Source organism: Equus przewalskii, chromosome X, assembly GCF_037783145.1.
Source record: "Equus przewalskii isolate Varuska chromosome X, EquPr2, whole genome shotgun sequence".
Lineage (NCBI taxonomy): Eukaryota > Metazoa > Chordata > Mammalia > Perissodactyla > Equidae > Equus > Equus przewalskii.
The window spans coordinates 49,396,651-49,417,477 of record NC_091863.1 but is presented as its reverse complement, the minus strand read 5'-3'; the positions used below and the strand labels follow the sequence as shown (position 1 = coordinate 49,417,477).

General features: G+C 39.8%; 1 protein-coding gene across 4 annotated transcripts in view; it reads left to right on the top strand.

Annotated features, from left to right (window-relative positions):
* The window catches only part of ZC4H2 (zinc finger C4H2-type containing), a 67,748-nt gene extending 47,121 nt beyond the window's left edge, over positions 1 to 20,627 (top strand). For 3 of the 4 annotated variants that reach the window (XM_070604163.1, XM_070604161.1, XM_070604162.1), the window contains 4 exons: positions 15,059 to 15,230; positions 16,813 to 16,985; positions 17,876 to 18,038; positions 19,159 to 20,627. In XM_070604163.1, the coding sequence (XP_070460264.1) occupies positions 15,075 to 15,230; positions 16,813 to 16,985; positions 17,876 to 18,038; positions 19,159 to 19,272 (606 nt within the window). In that variant the 5' untranslated portion in view covers positions 15,059 to 15,074 and the 3' untranslated portion in view covers positions 19,273 to 20,627. The remainder of the gene's footprint in view (positions 1 to 15,058; positions 15,231 to 16,812; positions 16,986 to 17,875; positions 18,039 to 19,158) is intronic. The other variant, XM_070604164.1, reaches the window with a different exon arrangement.
* The last annotated feature ends 200 nt before the right edge of the window (positions 20,628 to 20,827 follow it).

The window sequence follows — 20,827 nt, the reverse complement described above, 5'->3', positions numbered from 1 at the left end:
TAGCATTCCAGCTTTTCTATGTCTGAAAAAGGTCTTTATTTCGCCTTTGTTTTTAGAAGTTATTTTCACTATGTAAAGAACTCTATATTAGCAAGTTTTTTTTTTTCAGTACTTTAAAAATGATCTGCCACTGTCATCTTGCTTCCATTGTTATTTGTTCCTCCTTAGGCAGTGTGCCTTTTTTCCTTTGGCTGCTGCTAAGATTTTCTCTTTATCACGGTTTTGAGCAATTTGATTGTGATATGACGTGGTGTAGTTTTCTTCATGCTTCCTGTGCTTGAGGTTTGTTGAACTTTTTGGATCAGTGATATATAGTTTTCACCAAATTTGAAACATTTTGGTCATTAATTCTTCAAGTATTTTTCTTTTCTCCCTCCTTCTTTATCTCTAGTTACCTGTCTTTTTAGCCACTTGAAGTTGTCCCACAGTTTGCTGATGCTGTTTATTTTTTTTTAAATCTTTTATCTCTGTATATTTTGTTTGGGGAAACTTCTATTGCTATGTCTTTATGTTCATGTATCTTTTCTCCTTTATTGTCTGAATCAATTAATGTAGATTTCATCTTCGACATTGTAGTTTTCATCTGTAGATATTTTATTTGGGTCTTCTTCATCTCCCCCATGAATCTATTTAATGTGGCCAGTATTTCCTCAAGCTTTGTGAACATATGAAATGAGCTCATAATAACTATTAGTGTCCTTGGCTACTAGTTTTATCTACCATTTCATTTCTTGGTCAGTTTTGACTTATTATTCTCTACATTATAGGTTGTATTTTTCCTGCTAAATTGCACACCTGGCAAGGTTTGATTGGATGCCAGGCATTGTGAATTTTACTTTGTTAATTTTGCATATTTTTTCCTTCCTATAAGTATTCTTCAGCTTTGTTCTGGCTCATGTCATTAAGATGCTTGGAATCAGTTCTATCCTTCTGGACCTTGCTTTTCAGCTTAGCTAAGTGGAATCATAGCAGCATTTAGTGTAGAGCTCTTTTTTCCCCAGTAGTGGTACAAAACTTTTCTTTGTACTTTAATGCTTTTGTGAATTGTGAAGTTTTTCCACATTGGCTATTTGGAACAGTCACTATTCCTTTCCCTTTGTGGGCTCTGATCACTGTTCACTCAAATCCTTTTGGGTGGTTCATTCCCTGGCCTCAGGTAGTTTCCTTACACACATGTGCTGGTCAATACTTAACTGAATACTTGAGAGGGATCCTCTGAATATTGTAAGCATTCTCTCTCTACACAGGTCTCCCCTCTCCAAAACTCTTGCCTGCAAACTTCAGATGCCTTGGCTTCCCCAGACTCATAGCTCCATTTCCTCAATTGAGAAAGACTGCCAGACTCTGTCTGAGTTCTCTGTCCCTGCCTTGAATCCTAGTATATTTCTCTAGGCATTAAGTTGGGGCAATCTTTAGGCTTATCCAAGCTTTCCCATCTCTCAGAGATCACTGACCTTACTCACCTAATGTCTAATGAGCACTGTTGTTTCATATGTTTTTTTCCCTTGTGTTTTTGTTTGTTTGTTTTGTTTTAGTTATTTTGCATGGGAGGGTAAATCTTTTCCCTGTTACTCTATCTTGACCAGAAGTGGAAATCAAGGTTATTCCCCAAATTTGGCATTAAAAGATCAGATTTCACCATTTAAGACACACATATTTTATATTTTAAAAAACCTAAAGTCAAGATGTGTCTTAAATACAATGCTGCCTTACAATTGCTCTTGGCCAAGAGGTCATTGTGTTGTTGTCAGTGTATGAACACACACAAACTTGGCCATGGCTGTTTATATTATCATCCCTTCAAGTGACTTATGTGCATGATTGCCACTGTATGTGTTGAGTTTAATTGCCATTTAAAATGTCTTCAAAAAGATTTCATCATGGTTCTCCCTTGAAATGAAAAGTTTTTGTGTGTGAGGAATGATTCAGACTAGAAAAGTCTGATAAAAAATAGTGTCTTAAATAAGTCTACAAGAGCTCTTTCAGCAAGTATTAAATTGACATTTAAGTTATAAGAAAACATTTTGAAAAAAAACAAAGAAAACATTTTGTCGTAATTTAATTGGTAACTCTTTTTTAGTAATATAGAATAATGTGTACTTACATTCAGTGGCATCTTAGATTCAATTAAGTGCAAAAACCAATTAGCCAAGTTGTTGGTAAAGCTAATCCAACTCGGTTCCAACATAACAGTGGTTGAAACAAGACAGAAATTCATTTCTCTCTGACATTATCAGTCTTGGAACAAACTATCTGTGGTTTGTGTGGTTACTTAGTGTTGGGGATTCAGGCTCTTTTTATCTTGTTGCTTCACCACATACAAGGTGTTGCCCTCATCTACATGGTTCAGGATGGCTCGATGTTGTGTGCACATTTTAGGCAGTGGGAAGAGGGCAACAGGGGACGTGAATGACATGCTTCTTTCCTTTAGGGTCACAGCCTAGAAGTTGCACATATCACGTATGTTTTCACCCCGTTAGCCGGAACATTGTCACATGACCAGAAACAACTGCAAAGGAGACAGGGAAATATAGTCTTTATTCTAGACATCACATGCCCAGATGAAAACCAGAGATTCTGTTACTGTGGAAGGAGGGAAGAATGAATTTTGGGGGACAGGAGCATTTGTGTTTTGTGTGACCTTAGGGTTTTCAAATTGTTGGAGTTGCCTATAGATGGAATGGATTATCTAGAGAAGTAGCAACAACTCTACAACTAAATTGTTCAAGGAAAGCGTAATTGAACACTTGGCATTAATGTTATAGAGGAACACTTAAGCAGTGTTTGGGAGGGGGCAATAGATGCCTTCAAAGGTCCTTCCCAGCCTGGAGATTCACATATGCTCAGGTCCTACCCACATTGGTCTGGTAGTCCCTGGAACCACTTGCTGTATGTGAATCACTTGGCTGCTGTCAGTGCCCAGCATTGCTTCGTGTTTTTCTTCACTGTAAATGCCCAAATAAATACAGTCACCTTCATATAAATTTCTCATTTAACCCCCAGAGATCAGGGACTGGGGAAGGCCAGAGCAGGAATAACTAAGCAAAGCTCTTAATCAGATCTTGATGGTAGTAGGGTAGAGCTACAAGGTGGGTTGAGCACAGGTTAAGAGAGAAATGAGACAAAATCAGGGTGCATTCTGTTATAGGTCTCCGTTGGGTGGATCCCCCAAGCTTCCCCATGGCTCCTGCTTCCTGAGTACAAATACAAATACCGGAGCCCTCATGCACTACTGGTAGGAGTGTGAACTGGTGTAACCATCCTGGAGAAGAAATTGACACCACTTAGATGAAATAATATATATTACCTGTGTCCCAAAATTCCCACTCCTGGGATATATACCCCTAAATTTACTCAGACAGGAAAAAGAATATGAACTAAAGTGTTGTTTGTGGAGGGGTGAGATGGAAGCAAACTGAGAGTCTTTCCTTGGAAGAGTGGGCAGGTAAAGTATGGTGGATGGCCACACCTAGGAGGAAGGAATCCTGGATTTTTTTTTTTTTTTGAGGAAGATTAGCCCTGAGCTAACTACTGCCAATCCTCCTCTTTTTGCTGAGGAAGACTGGCCTTGAGCTAACACCTGTGCCGATCTTCCTCTACTTTATACATGGGACTCCTACCACAGCATGGTGTGCCAAATGGTGCCATGTCCACACCCGGCATCTGAACTGGCAAACCCCGGGCCGCCGAGAAGCGGAACGTGCAAACTTAACTGCTGTGCCACTGGGCTGGCCCAGAATCCTGGATCTTAACATCAGAGTGCTGCTTGAAAACTAGATAGTATCATTAGTTTATAATATATATATATATATATATATATATATATATATATATATATGTATGTATGTATTTGTCTGCTTTCTGCCACAATGTAATACCACATTCTGGGTGGCTTAAACAACAGACATTTACTTTCTCACAATGTTAGAGGTTAGAAGTCCATGATATAGGTACAAGCAATTTTCTTTTCTTGCAAGGGCTCTCTTTCTGTCTTGTTGATGGCCGCTTCTTTCCTGTGTCCTCACATGGCCTTTCCTCTGTTCTTGTGTGGAGATAGAGCTCACATGTCCCTTCCAGTACTTATAAGGCTACCTACTATAGAGTTGGGCCCTACTGTGATGACCTTACTTAATCTTATACCTCCCTGAAAGTCCTCTCTTCAAATATAGTCACTTTGTTGATTAGGGCTTGAACATATGTATTTTAGGGGGACATAATACATTCCATAACATTCCACCCTATGCCTCTCCCAAATGCATGTCCTTCGTGCATGTAAAGTTGGTTCATCCCATCCCAAGAGCCCCAAATATCTTAACCCATTCCAGCATCAATGCCTAGTTCAAAGTCTCATCTAAATATCATCTAAATTAGCTTTGAGTGAGACTTGAGATATGATTCATCCAGAGGCAAAATCCTCTCCAGCTGTGAAACCAGACAAATTATCTGCTTCCCAAGTGTAATGGTGGGACAGGCATAGGATAGAAATTGCCTTTTTAAAAAGGAGAAATCAGAAAGAAGATAGGGATGAGGGATCCCAAGCAAGTGCAAAACCTAACAAGGAAAATTCCATTAGATTTCTCAAGCATGAAAATGCTCTTCTTTGGCTGGATGCTTTGGGCAGTGTCACCCCCACAACTCTTCGTGGCATCCCCACTCCTGCAGCTCTTTGCAGTCACCCTTCTCCTGAGACACTAGAGGAATCCTGGCCCACTGAAACTGGGGAGGGGACCCACTCTCTGAAACTGAGGAGGAAACAGCCTTTACCCCTGGATCTGTTAGATCTGGGTTTATGGTGGGAGTGGCAGCCCTGATGATATCTGAATCACCTTGGCATCATTTTTCCCTTTACTTGAAGGATAAAGCATATTTGCAGCCAAATAACTCTATTGTCCTGTCCTGTTGAGTCCCAGAATTCCAAAAACTTTCCTTTACTTCATCCTCTTTCTTCTCCCCTTGGTCTGTACTGACAGTGTCTGTGCTTGTATAATCCCATCTCTATTCTTAGCTTCTGCTGAGATACCTGATTAAAATCATAAGTAATATCCTCATAGAGTGATTTTCCATCCAGACCCTTGGTGTTCTCTCAGAACATGTTTTATCATTTTTTGCAATATGGATAGAATGAGAATTTTCCAAGTCTTCACGTTCTGGTTCCTTTTTGCTTAATGGCTGTTTCGATTTATCTCTTTTTTCTTGCATTTTACTGTAAGCAGCAAGGAGAAGCCAGACCTCACCTTCAACACTTAGCTTAAAAATGTCCTCAGCTAAATTGCTAATTTTATTGCTCACAAGTTCTACCTTCCACAAAACACTAGAAAAAAAAATCAACCAAATTATTTGCTACTTTATAACAAGGATTACCTTTCCTTCAGTTTCCAATAGCATGTTCCTATTTTGTTTTTGAGATCTCACCAGAAGTGCCTTTAATGTATGTATTTCTACCAGTAGTCCCTTGGATGCAATATAGACTTTTTCAAGCATGAACCTCAAAACTCTTCCAGCCTCTACTCATCACCCAGTTCCAAAGCCACTTCCACATTTTTAGGTATTTATTAAAGTAGCACCCCACTTCAGAGTATCAAAATTTATATTAAGCTGCTCAGTCTTCCACAACAAAATACCACAGGCTGGGTGGCATAAGCAATAGACATTTATTTTCTCACAGTACTGGAGGCTAGAAGCCCATGGTCAAATTGTTAGCAAATCTGCTTTCTGTTAAGGGCTCTCTTTCTGGCTTGTAGTCAACCACCCGCTAGCTATGTCCTCACATGGCCTTTTCTCTGTGCATGCAGAGAGACAGAGCAATCTCTGGTGTCTCTTCCTCTTACAATAAGGGCAACAGCCCAATTGAATTAGGGTCCTGCATTTATGACCTCATTAACTTTAATTACCACTCTAAAGGCCCTGTCTCCAAATACATTAACATTGGAGGTTAGGGATTCAACATGCATTTTGAAGGAGCACGATTCAGTCCATAAGCTTGCTCGTTCACTCTTGTTCTCTCTCTGTCTCTCTCTCTATATATAAGTTAATATATATTATATATTAATATAAATAATTTCATATGAAACAATAATAAACACTTCGGAAGAACACATGCAGCACAAAGAGTAGACGTTAAATACTTTTGAATGGTTGCCTATGGTGGGGGAGGTAAAAGGTGTAGGGAATGGACCCAGAATTCTATATGTAGCAAAAATATCCATCAAGAATGAGGAAGAAATTAAGACATTCTCAGATGAAGGAAAACTAAGAGAATTTGTCACTAGTAGATTTACCCTAAAATAATAGCTAAAGGAATTTATCTTAAAGGAGACAATAAAAGAAGAAAATATGGAATATTAAGAAGAAAGAAAAACCAACAGAAAGAATAAAAATATGATTAAAGTACAGTACATTTTCCTTTTCCTATTTAGTTTTCTAAATCATTTCTGATTGTTGATGCAATAATATAGTGCTGTCTAATGTGATTCTCAATATATGTAGAAGAAATATATCAGATAATTATATTTTATGTGGTGGAAGGTAAAGGGACATAAAGGGAGGTAGCATTTCTACTCTTCACTCACACTAATAAAATGATGACACAGTAAACTATGATAAATTATGAAATGTAATACCTAGAGCAACCACTAAAAAACTATATAAAGAGATGTACTTAAAAACACTGTAGATAAAATGTAATTCTAAAGAATGTTCAATTAACAGGAAGGCAGCAAAAAGAAAACAGAAAATCAAATTAAAGATCAAATAGTAACAAAAAATAAAATGTACACTTAAGGCCTAACTTATCAATAAGTACACTGAATATAAATAGCCTAAATACTGCAATTAAAATACTGATTAGCCAAGAGAATTAAAAAGCATGACCCATCTATATGCTGTCTACAAGAATCTCACTTCAAATATAAAGATATAAGTATGTTGAAAATACAACAATGGAAGATATACCATGGAAACATTAAATAAAGGAAAGCAGCGGGACCGGCCCGGTGGCGCAGTGGTTAAGTTCGCACGTTCTGCTTCTCAGCTGCCCGGAGTTCACTGGTTCAGATCCTGGGTGTGGACATGGCACCGCTTGGCATGCCAGGCTGTGGTAGGCGTCCCACATATAAAGTAGAGGAAGATAGGCATGGATGTTAACTCAGGGCCAGGCTTCCTCAGCAAAAAGAGGAGGACTGGCAGTAGTTAGCTGAGGGCTAATCTTCCTCAAAAACAAAACAAAAAAAAAAACAAAAAAAAAAAGGAAAGCAGGAATGGATATATTAATATCAGATAAAGTAGACTTCAGAGCAAAGACAATTACTATGTACAGAGAGGTACATTACATAATGATGAAAGTGTCAATCCAAGAAGACATAGTAATCCTAAATGGGTATACACCAAACAACAGAACTGCAAAATACGTGAAGCAAATCTGATAGAACTGAAGGAAGAAATAGGCAAATCAACAATTACAGTTGTAATCTTTAACATGCCTCTATCATTTGATAGAACTAGACAGAAAATCATCAAGGGTATAGGACTCCACAATACCATCAACAACAGGATCTAATTAATATTTATAGAACATTCCACCCAAAAACAGGATACACATGCTTTTCAAGTGCCCATGGAACATATGCCAAGATAGACCCTATCCTGGGATACAAAATAATCCTCAACAAATTTAAAATAATGGAGATACAGAGTGTGTTCACTGACATTAATAAAATCAAACTAGAAATCAAGAAATCAAAAAAGAAAATACCAGGAAAAATCAACAAGCATTTGTACAGTAAATAACATATATCTAAAATATGCATGTTTCAAAGATGAAGTCTCAAGGAAAGTAAAAATACATTGAACATAGTGAGATTGAAAATATAATATATCAAAATTTGTGGGATGCTGCAAAAGCAGTGGTGAGAGGGAAATTTATAGCACTAAATGCTTAATTTAGAACAGAGGAAATGCCTTGAATTAATAGTCTAAGCTCCCACCTCAAGAAATTAGAAAAAGAAGAGTAAAATAAACCCAAGACAAGCAGAAAACGGGAAATAATACAAATATCAGAAATCAATGAAATTAAAAACAGAAAAACAGTAAAGAAATCAATGAAGTAGAAAGCTGATTATTTGAAAAAGAAATAAAATTGGAAAACCTCTAGCAACACTATCAAAGAAAGAAGAGAAGACACAAATTAATGACATCAGGAATGAAAGAGGATATTGCTACAGACTCCACAAACTTCAAAAGGATAGCAAGGGAACACTATGAATGACTTTACTTGTGTAAATTGGACAAATTATATGAAATTGACTGATTCTCAAAAAACAAACTACCACAACATACCCAACGTGAAATAGATAATTTGAATAAACCTTTAACTATTTAGGAAATTGAATTTGTAATTTAATAACTCTCAAAACCAAAATCTCCACTCCCATATGGTTTCACTGGAGAATTCTACCAAATAATCAAAAAAGAATTAACACTAATTCTTTTTTTTATTGAGATCATATTCACATATAACATTGTGTATTTTTCAGGTGTACGTTGTTATATTTCAGTTTCTGTGTAGACTGCGTCATGTTCACCACCAATCGTTTAGTTTTTATCCATCACCATACCTATGTGTCCCTTTATCACTGTCGCCCTCCCCCCACTCCTTCCTCCTTTGATAACCACTAGTCTGTTCTCCTTATCTATGTGTCTGTTTATCTCCCATATATTAGTGAAATCATACAGTATTTGTCTTTCTCTGTTTGAGTTATTTCGCTTAACACAATACCCTCAAGGTCCATCCATGTTGTTGCAAATGGTACAATGTTGTCTTTTTAATGGCTGAGTAGTATTCCATTGTATTTATATATACCACATCTTCTTTATGCACTCATCTGTTGATGGACACTTAGTTTGCTTCCACATCTTGGCTATTGTGAATAATGCTGTGATGAACATAGGGATGCATACATCTCTTTGAATTGTTGATTTCATGTTCTTTGGATAAATACCCAGTAGTGGGAGCTGGATCATGCAGTATTTCTATTTTTAAGATTTTGAGAAATCTCCATATTATTTTCCATGGTGGCTATATCGGTTTGCATTCCTACTAGCAGTGTGTGAGGGTTCCCTTTTCTCCACATCCTCTCCAACACTTGTTATTTCTTGTCTTTTAATGCCAATTCTTAACAATCTCTCCAGAAAGTAAAAGTAGAAACAGCACTTCCCACTTCATTTTATGAAGCCCTTAATACCCTGATACCAAATTCCAGGCAAAGACAATACAAGAAAACTAGAAACTAATATCCCTCATGAATATAGATGTAAACATTTTTATCAAATTATTAGCAAATAGAATTCAGCAATATATAAAAAAACTTATACCTCATGAGCAAGTGGGGTTTATTCCAGAGATGCAAGGCTGGTTTGTAATTCAAAAATCAATGAATCTTACTGATCATATTAACAGGCTAAAGAAGAAAAATATCACATGATCATGTCAAGTGATACAGATAAAGCATTTGACAAAATTCAATAAATATTTATGATAAAATCTCTTAGAAAACTAGGAATATGGGGGAATTTTCTCAGCTTGATAAAGTACATCTACAAAAACCCTGCAGCTATCTAACATTACACTTAATTGCAAAAGAATGAATGCTATCCCTGTAAGATCAGGAACAAGGCAATGATGTCCACTCTCAGTACTGCTAGTCAATATGGCACTAGAGGTTCTAGATAGGACAACTGAGTAAGCAAGTAAATAAAGGCATATAGATGGAAAGGGAAAAAATAAAACTGTCCTTGTTTGCAGATAACATAATTGTCTATGTAGGAAATCTCAATAAATTGAAAACAAAACAGAAAACTTCTAGATCTAATAAGAGTCAGCAAGGTTGCAGGATATAAGATTAACAGAAAAAATAGCAATAAGCATATAGAAACTACAATTAAAAATACAAAACAATTTATAATTACTCAAAAACATGAATACCTAAGTGTAACAAAGATTTAACAAAACATGTACAGGACTTTTATGCTGAAAACTACAAAATGCTAATGAAAGAAATCAAAGGAGATCTAAATAAATAAAGAGACATGCTGTATTCATGGTTTGGAAAACTCAGTATAGTAAAGATATCAATCCCCCCAAATTGACATAAAAATTTAATGAAATTCCCATCAAAATCCCAGAAAGATTTTTGGTAGATATAGACAAGATTATTCTATATGGCAAAATTTATATGGCAAGGCAAAAGAACAAGAATAGCTAAAAGAATTTTGAACTATAAAAATGAAGTGGGAGGAATCACTCTTCCCGATTTCAAAACTTATATAGCTACAGTAATCAAGACTGTGTGGTATTGACAAAGGGACAGACACATAGATAAGTGGAACAAAATTGAGAACCCAGTAATTGACCCACACGAGTATGAAATCCAGCTGATTTTTGTCAGAGGTACAAAAGTTATCCAATGAAGGAAGGACAGTCTTTACAACAAAGGCTGCTGGAGCAATTGGATATCCATAAGCAAAAAAATGACTCTCAGCCCAAACCTCACACTTTATGTGAAAATTAACTCAGAATGGATTGTAGGTATAAATGTAACTATAAAACTTTTAGAAAACTATGTAGGAGAAAATCTGCAGAACCCAGAGCTTGGCGAAGAGTCTTAGACATGACACCAAAGCATTATCCATAAAAGAAAAATTTGACAAATTGGAATTCATCAAAAACATTTTTAGATGTTCTGGTAAAGACCTGGTTAAGAGGATGAAAAGACAAGCTACTGACTGGGAGAAAATATTTGTAAACCAGATATCTGGCAAAGAACTCATATCTAGGATATATAAAGAACTCTCAAAACTCAACTGTGAGAGAAGAAATAATCCAGTTAGAAAATGGGCCAAAGACATGCACGGACAGTTCGTGGAAAAGGATATACAGATGACAAATAAAAAAATGTACTACATCACTAGCCATTAGGGAAATGCAAATTAAAATCACTTTGAGGTATACTACTTCTTAAAACACTTCAAGTAAAATGGCTGGCCAGGTGGAGGAACTGGTGGTGGGCTTGTGAAATGGTACAGCCTCTCTGGAAAACAGTTTGGCAGTTTATTGAAAAATTAAACGTGCAATTACCGTACAATCCAGCAATTGTAGTTTTGATCATTTATCCTAGAGAAATGAAAACTTATGGTCACATTAAAACTTGTACATGGATATTCCTAGCAGCTTTACTCATAATTGCTAAAAACTAGGATCAGCCCAGATGTCCTTCAGTGGACATTGTTTAGAATTTTCAGTGCACAGTGATAGTAAAGAGCAAACCAACTTTAGTTGGTTCTATTAATATTTTTTAATTCTCTACACACAATGTGCCCCCTTTTTGTCTGCATCCAGCGTGGACTGCTTCCACTGCCCTGCCCTTAGTATGCCACTGCTGAGAGGTGACAGTAGTACCATCAAAGACTGCAGTGACACTGCTGTCCCTCCACTAAGGCATGGGCCAGGCTCTTCCCAGAGAAACAAATAGAGGCTATTTCTGCAATCTATCTTCACAACTCTGTTTTCTTTCCCCAACCAGAAGTCTTGGCCCTTCTCTCCCTTAGTCAGGGTCTCTAGTCCTTGCTATTTCTTCCCAGAGTGGACAATTGAAAAGGCTCCAAAACACCTTTGATAGAGGCAGACATTGTGACTACCCTGGGTTTCCTACCCAAAGGACAAAGCTGCCATTTTGCTGGTGACAGCCCTCCTCCCCAGGGAGAGGAAATACCACTGGTTCTTTGAGAAAGGCTTTATGCCTTTGATTTTCCAATTCCAGGCAGCACTTGACTGTTAACCCACAAGGTGAAAAGCCTTTGGTTTATTTTGATTTAATGTGGGATTGCAGTGATTCCTGCCTGACAACATAGGGCTGTGTAAGTAGATTAGGCACAGAGGGAGAAGGGAGGATTAGATAAAAGGAATTCATTTAAACAGGGAAAGATGTACTATGCTGATTTCTATGAAGTATCAGTGAGAGACTTCTCACCTGATTTTATTTAGTAGTAGTTGATGACATCTTAATTGAATTGGTTACAAATTAGGAAGGCTTGGCCCAGCACTATAAAATATAAAAAAATTAATATTATGAAGTGGCTTACGCTAATGATTATTGTTATAACCTTAGTAACTGGTAACATACCTTGCCATTCATGCTAGTACATATACACACATCCATGTACACACAAGCACACACACACACCCTACTCACCGTAGGATCTTTATAACAAAGTTCAAACCATTGTGGTAAAGGAGATGACCTTTACCAGAAGTCAGAAGAGTTGGGCAGAGTGAGAAGGGAAGGGTACTATCATTTGTTGACTGCCCACCATGTGCCACATACTCATAACCTGCAAAGTAGGTGTCTTTTATTATTCCTGTGTTACTGATGAGGAAGCCAAGGCTGAGAGAAGTGAAGTGAGATAATCAGATTATGTCACTCTCCTGCTGCTTAAAATTCTATCATTTCCCCTTCCCATGAGGATAAAATTCCCACTTCATCACAATCTCCCAGCTGTATTCTGGCAACCTCCCTAGTTTCATCTCAGGCCCCCTCCCTCTTGCAATAGATGCTCCAGTCACACTGACCTTTGTTCAGTTCCTCTAATGTGCCATATTCTTTTCTGCTCCAGGGCCATTGCTCATGCTCTTCTCACTGCCTGAACTGCTCTCCTCTGTGTCTACTTGCACTCACTAGCTACCTCCTACTCATTCTCCAGGTCTTAACTTAGATGTCACTTCCTCAGGTTCTCAGGGAAGCTTCCTCTGACTCCCCCCTTGAATCTACAATGTTCCTCAGACTGTGTTAGATCCCTTTGTTGTACCCTTCCACTGCATTCTGCATCTCATCCCTACTACTCATCACATAGATTTGCAGGTAACAGTGTGTTAACGGTCTATTTTCCTCATTCGATGAAGGTTTCTGTCCACAGACTGTCCTGTTCTCTCTTCTGTCCTAGCACCTAGTAAGTGCCTGGCACATGATAGATGTTCTATAAATATTTGTTGAATAAATATATATTTAAACTCTCTATAATTGGTACATTTAGGTGCTCAATATAGTTAAACTATAAATATAGTTATTATTATTATTGTCTAAGGGCAAATAGCTAGTGAGAGGCAGAACCAGGATTTATACCCAGGTCTGAATCTAAAGCCCATGTTTCTTTCACAATATGGTTCTGCCTGCAGAAATGGGTTCTAGGCCCAGCATTGCCAAATACTGGCTATATGATTTAGGGTAAGACACTGTATCAGTTTTCCCATCTGTAAATTGGGGTATGCATAGGCAAAGTTCAAAGTGCTCTGCATGTAATCTAGAGGAGGAAAATAGAAGTGTATATAGGAGGGGCTCTAAATAGTTAATTAATTGACCAATACAAATCAGTATGATCCTTCTGCAAGATAGTCGAACAGGTATACCAGGAACTCTAGATGTGTTTATGCCCTTTAGCCTGGGTAACCCAACTCAGGCAGTGTGGAGTAATGGGTGGTGTTAGAGTGCCCTGGGTTTAAATCCTAACATCCCACTTAATAGCTCTGTAGTATTGGTGAAGTTACTACCCTGAACCTCAATTTCCTTCTTTACAAATGGGATAATAATACCTATCATTTTACCCTTTTCAAAGGTAAAAACAATGTAATAACATGAAAAAAAGTTTTTGAATATAGAAAGAAAAATTTTTCCCATCATCCTACCCATCTAACACAATTCTTTCTGTGGTTCTGTGCCATTGAGGGCCACAGGCAGGAGCCACAGGCAATGTTGATAAAGGAGAGAAAGACTGAAGACAGCAGCAGGCTGAGGTCAAGGTTGTGGAGAAAGAGCACCCATGGGATTGGCTGGGACAGAACAGAAAGCCAGCTACTGAAGCAGAAGAAAGGAGATGTCAAATCTGAGTAATGGATAATGGCTAGGCAGGACCTGAGAACCAGAGAGTACAGAGCCAGTGGGAAGATAATGTGCCCTAGAGGGGCCTGCTTCCAAAGTTTTGATGGCCCTTTCACTTAAGCAGGTTTCAAATGGTCTTAAAGATCCTTGAAACTGTACCCTTGCTGGTTGCTTTTCTTTAGGCACATGCACGTACATTTTGAAATTACAAAATATGTATACTTTTTCATTGAGTATCATATCCTTAACATTTTCCATGTCGTAAGTCTTCATAGTGATTCTTTTTAATGGCTGTCAAATATTCAAATTTTGCCCACAGCCCAGAAAACGCATTGCTGTGTATCAACTTTTTTTTGCTTCCTTGAATTATTTCCTTAGAATAAATTCCCAGGTGTAGGATTACTGAGCCAGAGCGTATGCAATTGGAATTTAAGCAGAAACAGGTTTTATTTTTCTAAGAAAAGAAATGAGCTGCCATTCTTTAACTTTCCCCTTCCTCTTCTGGAACTGATGAGTGGACCCTATAGAGCTATGCTATCCAATATGGGAGCCATTAACCACATGTGGCTGTTTAAAGTTCAAGTAACTAAAATTAAATTCAAAATTCAGTTCCTCAGTTGCACTAGCCACATTTCAAGTGCTCAGTAGCTACATGTCCCTAGTGGCTACTGTATTGTAAAGCATAAATATAGAATATTTCCATCATTGTAGAAAATTTATTGGACAGTGCTGCTCTGGAGTTTCTCAAGAGGTCACAGTTGGCATCTTGGGTGGGAGTTATCTGTGGTATGGGACTTCCCTGTGAATTGAGAGGCTGTTTAGCATCTCTGGCCCATGTCCACTAAATGCTAGTAGTGCTCTCCCTTAAATCATATAACAGCTGAAACCTGTCCCACATTTGCAAATGCCCCATAAGAGAACAAAATTATCCCCATTTGAGACCCACTGAGCTTTTATCATAGAAGAATCTCCTAACTTTTTTGAGATGGCTTCAGATTGGCTCTGCCTAGAGAGAGGAAAGCTTAGAAAGATGGTTTAGAAAGGTATCCCTAGCTCAGGGCCTAACTCTGTACCCCATTCCCATTTTCTTCCTTTCTCCTGCTGGTCTGTTTTCTGCTTTCTGGGAATTGCAGGAACAAGACCCTGCAGATGGAGAAGATCAAGGCCCGTTTGAAGGCTGAGTTTGAGGCTCTTGAGTCAGAAGAGAGGCACCTGAAGGAATACAAACAGGAAATGGACCTCTTGCTACAGGAGAAGATGGCCCACGTGGAGGAACTCCGACTGATCCATGCTGACATCAATGTGGTATGTGACTGGCTCCCTGAAGTCTTCCTCTGGGCCATTTGAGGAATAGGCAGTAGTGAGTGCTGTGACCTCTCCTTGAGATGTGGCTGTCACCAACTTGGGAAAGTAAGCATCAGGCTGTGGTGGAGTAGAAGAATCTAGAAGTTCTGCGATCCAGTCCTGGCTCTGTCATTGATTGACTATATATCACTGAACATCCCCCTTCTTCTCTCTTGGCCTCATTTTCCCTGTCTGTATTATGGGAGGGATTCAGTCACCTCTAAGGTCTCTTTCAGCTCTGATATGCTCTTATTCTAGGAGTCTTGGAGTTGAGAGCTAGCCTTGCAGAAAAGCAGAGCAGGCAGCTGCCTCTGAGGTCTACCTTAAAGGGTTCTAAAGCTTCCAACTAGGCCAAACAAATCATCCCTGCTGGCCTACCAAAGTGGGGCTCTGTCATTAGAGTCTCTTTTGGAGACTCTTCGAACATGGGGAATGAACTACCTGCTAAGTTGGTAAGCTTCCCACTTTTTGGAATTATGCAAGCAGAGTCTGAATTATCACCTGTCTGGGCTGCAGTATTCATGGTTCTTTCACCAGGAGAGAGGTTGGAGGTGCTGACCTGTAAGGTCCTTTCCAACCCTTAGAGCATATGACAATGAGACATAATTTTTTTTAAATTACATTTGAAGGAGTTAAGTTTCTATTATTGGAAAACTCATTTCTGTGGCAATACTTATTTCCTGATATTGCCAGGCTTGGGATCTTAAAGGAAATATAAATGCAATTTGGACAGTAGGTACTTGGGATTTTCTGTGGCACAAGATCATAGGGTTTTAGGATCTTATGAGGAGTTGGCAGTTCTGCTGCCAGCTAACCAAGGATACAGAGCCAATGAAATGAAGAAATTAGCCACAGAGGGGCTGAAAATCTAGGCCCGTGGATCTCAAACTTGAACATGCATCAGAGTCACATGGAGGGCCTGTTAAAACACAGGCTGTTGGACTCCACCCCAGAGTTTCTGATTCCGTATGTCTGGGGTAATGCCTGAGAATTTGCATTCCTAATGAGATCCCAGGAGATGCTGATGCTGCTGATCTGGTGACCACATTTTGAGAACCACTGATTTAGAAGAAAGGCTACTGGCCTAGGAGGCAGAAGCCCTGAGTCTTTATCTAGGCTTTGCCTGTAAGAAGTATTTCTCTGAGGAAGTTCCTTCTTTCTGAACCTCAATTCTATGATATGTAAAATCGTGGTGGGGTAGACTAAATGAACTCTAACATCCATTCCAGTTCTAAGATGCTATATTTGATTAATGTCTACCATTTATTGACCCTTTACTCTGTCTTAGCCTCTGTACCGAGAGCTTTATATGAATTCCATCATTGAACCTTCACCAAGATTATATGAGGTAGGCACTAGTATTGTCATTATCATACAGATGAAGAAACTGAGGCTTGACAAGAATCACACAGAATACATGGTGGATTGAAGACTTGACCATAGATTGTTCTGGCTCTGGAGCCTGTGTTATTATCCATTCAGCTGTAGAGCCTCACTGAGAATCTTTGGGTCTTTTCTGTGTCTACCTCACTCTATGTTCCAGATGGAAAATACCATCAAACAGTCTGAGAATGATCTAAACAAGCTGCTAGAATCTACCCGGCGGCTACATGATGAGTATAAACCACTGAAGGAACATGTGGATGCCCTGCGCATGACTTTGGGTCTGCAGAGGCTCCCTGACCTATGTGAAGAGGAAGAGAAGCTCTCCTTGGAGTAAGCTGCCAGCCCCTTGTCCCTGTTACATACATACCATACACACACACACACACACACACACACACACACACACACATATATGCACAGGCTTATGTACACACATAAAACCTGGTCTGAAAGTCAGGGTACACAGTGTTAGCCCCAGGCCTGTCAGTGGCTAATCCACTGCATGACCTTGGGCAAGTCTCTGTGCTGGGCTGTTACACTAAAAGAAGGATAATTAGACTGGAATTACTAGATGGCTTTTAAAATTCTTTGAGCAATTTTGACAATACAAGACTATGTGTATGACTCTGTGTGTGTGTGTGTCTATGGCTTTTAAGAGGTCAATTCCCAAGTCAACGGCTAGAAGGAGTGTCCAGAAACCTTTGAAAACACAGAAGGCTGAGCTTTCATGGTCTCTAGGGGCTAGCCTGGAACTTCACCTTAAGACCCAGAGTTAAAGAACTAGGCTTGCCTTACAGAGAGACAGAGTTCAGTTCAGTAGAAGCAAGCATACTTCCTTAAGGTAAAGCAGTCTGCCTATGGAAGTGGTGAGCTTCTTCTTCCTAGAGGTATGTCAGCAGAGACCTGAAGACACTTAATAGGAATACTACAAAGGAACATGAGATGGAAGGTAGATGAATGTCCTTTGAGGACTTTGCTAGCCCTTGGATTTCTTGATTTTCTGGGTCTGTCAGAGCTAAGGAGCAGGAGGATTACCTTTCTGATCAGACAATGGGCCTGGTACCCAGGGAGAAGAACCTGTGCTGGGGAGGTTGCAAGAACTTTCTATAGTGAGCCACAGCCCAACCCCCTTGGTTCTGCGGCATGGAGTCCTTAAGATGGGCAAGGTTCTGCTTGCTTTCAGAATGATCCAGCTAATGTAATGTCTCTCATCTTCAAAGTTACTTTGAAAAGCAGAAAGCAGAATGGCAGACAGAGCCTCAGGAGCCCCCCATCCCTGAGTCCCTGGCCGCTGCAGCCGCTGCCGCCCAACAACTCCAAGTGGCTAGGAAGCAGGACACTCGGCAAACAGCCACCTTCAGGCAGCAACCCCCACCAATGAAGGTGAGTGAGCTGGGTAAGAGCTATGGAGGAAGCAAGGCATCCTCAAGAAGCCCCATAGAAGGCTAGGTCTGCAGCTTTGGCCTTACTTATTTGGGACCTTCCTAAAACAGCTTTTGCTTGGGACACAGAAGAAGGGATGGTGTGTGTGTGCTGTAGTGGACCTACTGTTTTTGTTACCTCACTTTCCCAGAGGGGTTAGAATGCAGGGAGATTGCCAGGCTCTGCCAACATATAATTGTCAAAAACTTCGAAACGTGACTCAAACAAATATAAGGTGAGCATATGTCATTAATGAGGGAGCTAGCAGGATTACAAAGCTGGTTCTAAAAGCATTTGAAGAACAGATGATTATATAGCCAGGAAAGGAGAGGAATAGTGAAATAAGTTTGCAAAGTTAAATACAGGAATGGTTAATATCCTACAGGGCAATAAAACTAACCTTTGTGATTATCTTTTCTTCGGAACAGAAATAATCTGCATCTCTACTGGGCAAAAACCATTTGCAGCTTATAAGCATAAATCACAGAGTCCGGGTCCTTATCAATGATAAATAGTCAAACAAAAGGACAGTTTTCTAGAGTAGGGGTCAGAAAACTAGAACCCACAGGCCAAGTCTGACCTGTTTCCTGTTTTCGTAAATAAAGTTTCATTGGCTCACTTCCATGCCTTTGTTTAGGTATTATCTATAGCTTCTTTCATGTAAAATAGAATTGACTTGTTGTCACTAAAATCATATGACCTGAAAAGTCTAAAATATTTACTATCTTGGCCTTTATAGAGAAAGTTTACTGATACCTGTCCTAGAGAAAGAAATAATCCTTGAGTGGGCCTGTTGGACTATCTTCTAGTATAATACTAAATGGATGTACAATTCTCACTTTGCCTTATTTTCAAGTTTTGGATATTTTTCCTCAATACCCCTATTTGATCCTCACTCCCTTATATCTTTTATGTCCCTTACATCCAGCACTGATCTCTCTACTTGGGTCTCTCTCACTTGTTACTGCTCCTTCCTGTTGGGAAATCACAATTGCTTTCTGGACCCCTGGGGATCAGAAGGCTGAATCATGCCCTAGAAGAATCTGACCACTAACTTTCTGTGTCCTGTGCCCCCCACCAGGCCTGCTTGTCATGTCATCAGCAGATTCACCGGAATGCACCTATATGCCCTCTGTGCAAAGCCAAGAGTCGGTCCCGAAACCCCAAAAAGCCGAAACGGAAGCAGGATGAATGAAGAGAGAGAGAACACATAGAGTTCTGCTGCTCATAACCCCTCCCCTTGGCCAGAGTAATTGATGTCCTGATGTGAAACAACCCTTCCCCACCTCTACCAAGTCTCCTATTTAATGTGATGGAAGCACAACCCCTGTCTCACTTTGCTCTTACTTCTTTTTCTTCTTGGGGTTTTTGATTTAGGAAGAGATGTGGTTCAGGTGCTATTGACAGTGTCTCTGATGATCCCTTCTCTCCCACCCACATTTCAACCCATGCCATTGTTTGGAACTGAGGGAAGGGCAGAAGGCACAGATGTGATTCTCTGTCTCCTGTGTCTGAGGGCTGGAGGAGGCCCATATCTTATTTCAGGTGCAGGCTCCAGTGTGCCCCCTCCCTGTACTTTTGCCTTAGGCTCTGAAGGGATAACAGTCTTCTTGCTGGACTTTCCAATAGGCTTGGTGCATGTATGTCCCCCAGCCACCTCTCACTCTTATCTCATCTTCAAGGCCAAGAGGTAGCTTAGACAAGCCCTCCTTTTCATATTCATTTTGGAGGCCTGGCTGTTTATTATTGAGTTCACACCCCTCCTCGCCAGTCTCCCATATATACTAAAGTTCTCAGGTACCAGGCTATTTGTCTGAGGGTCCTGAGATCTGTGGGCCTTTCCCCCATGACCCTAGTTTTAGCAAATCAGTAGTAGACGTTCTCCACAGCGAGATCAGGGACCCAAACCCACTCCTCAAGTCCTGCCTAACTCTGCTGCCTAAGTCATTGGGCTGAGGGCTCTACTGTAGGGGTACCTTAGGCTGAGAGGGTCCCCAGGCTTATATCTGCATTACCTTTTGTTCAAAACCATTACTCTGGCACTTACTCAGTGGGATATTTTAGGGGTCAGGGGAGTGAGTTGAGATTCAAGTGAGTGCCAATCCCTTTACACACGCAGGGACTTTCTCTCCATTCCCTCCCTCTCTTGGATCTCCCCTCTTCTATAAGGCAGCCTCAGCTCAGGTCATCTGCTTGGCCACCCCCTTTTCTGTAGATTGTGCAGGTGGCCTTCCCTCCCAAAAGAAAAGGCACCGCGCTCCCCAAGCCCTACAGCTCTCCCCTGCGCCAAAGCCAGATCTCTAGTCAAACCACGCTCAGACTTATGGGACAGGGATGGGGGTTTTTCAGCTGACTGAAAAAGTTTTTGCTTCAGGTCACAGCCCCTGGCTGTGGGGAGGGGGGCATATTTTTCCTTCCTTCCTTAATTGTAGTTTTAAGTTTCCACAGTGTCTGTGTGTTCATAATATAAAAAGTTCCTCTGCTCTTTGAAAGTAAGAGTGCTATGTCTGTACAAATCCTTTTAAATAAACATTTGTTCATTGGAGTAAATGCTGACTGAGTGCCTACGTATACCAGGTCATAGGAAAAATGTAATGTCTTTGCCCTTCTGGGTAGTTCTTCTTCACTTTTATTCACTCCACCCGACAAATTAGAAAACCAGGCATATTGCACCACAATAATATACCCTATTATAATAATAATTTCCATTTATTCAGTACCTACTTTGTGTCAGGTCTCTATGCAAGATG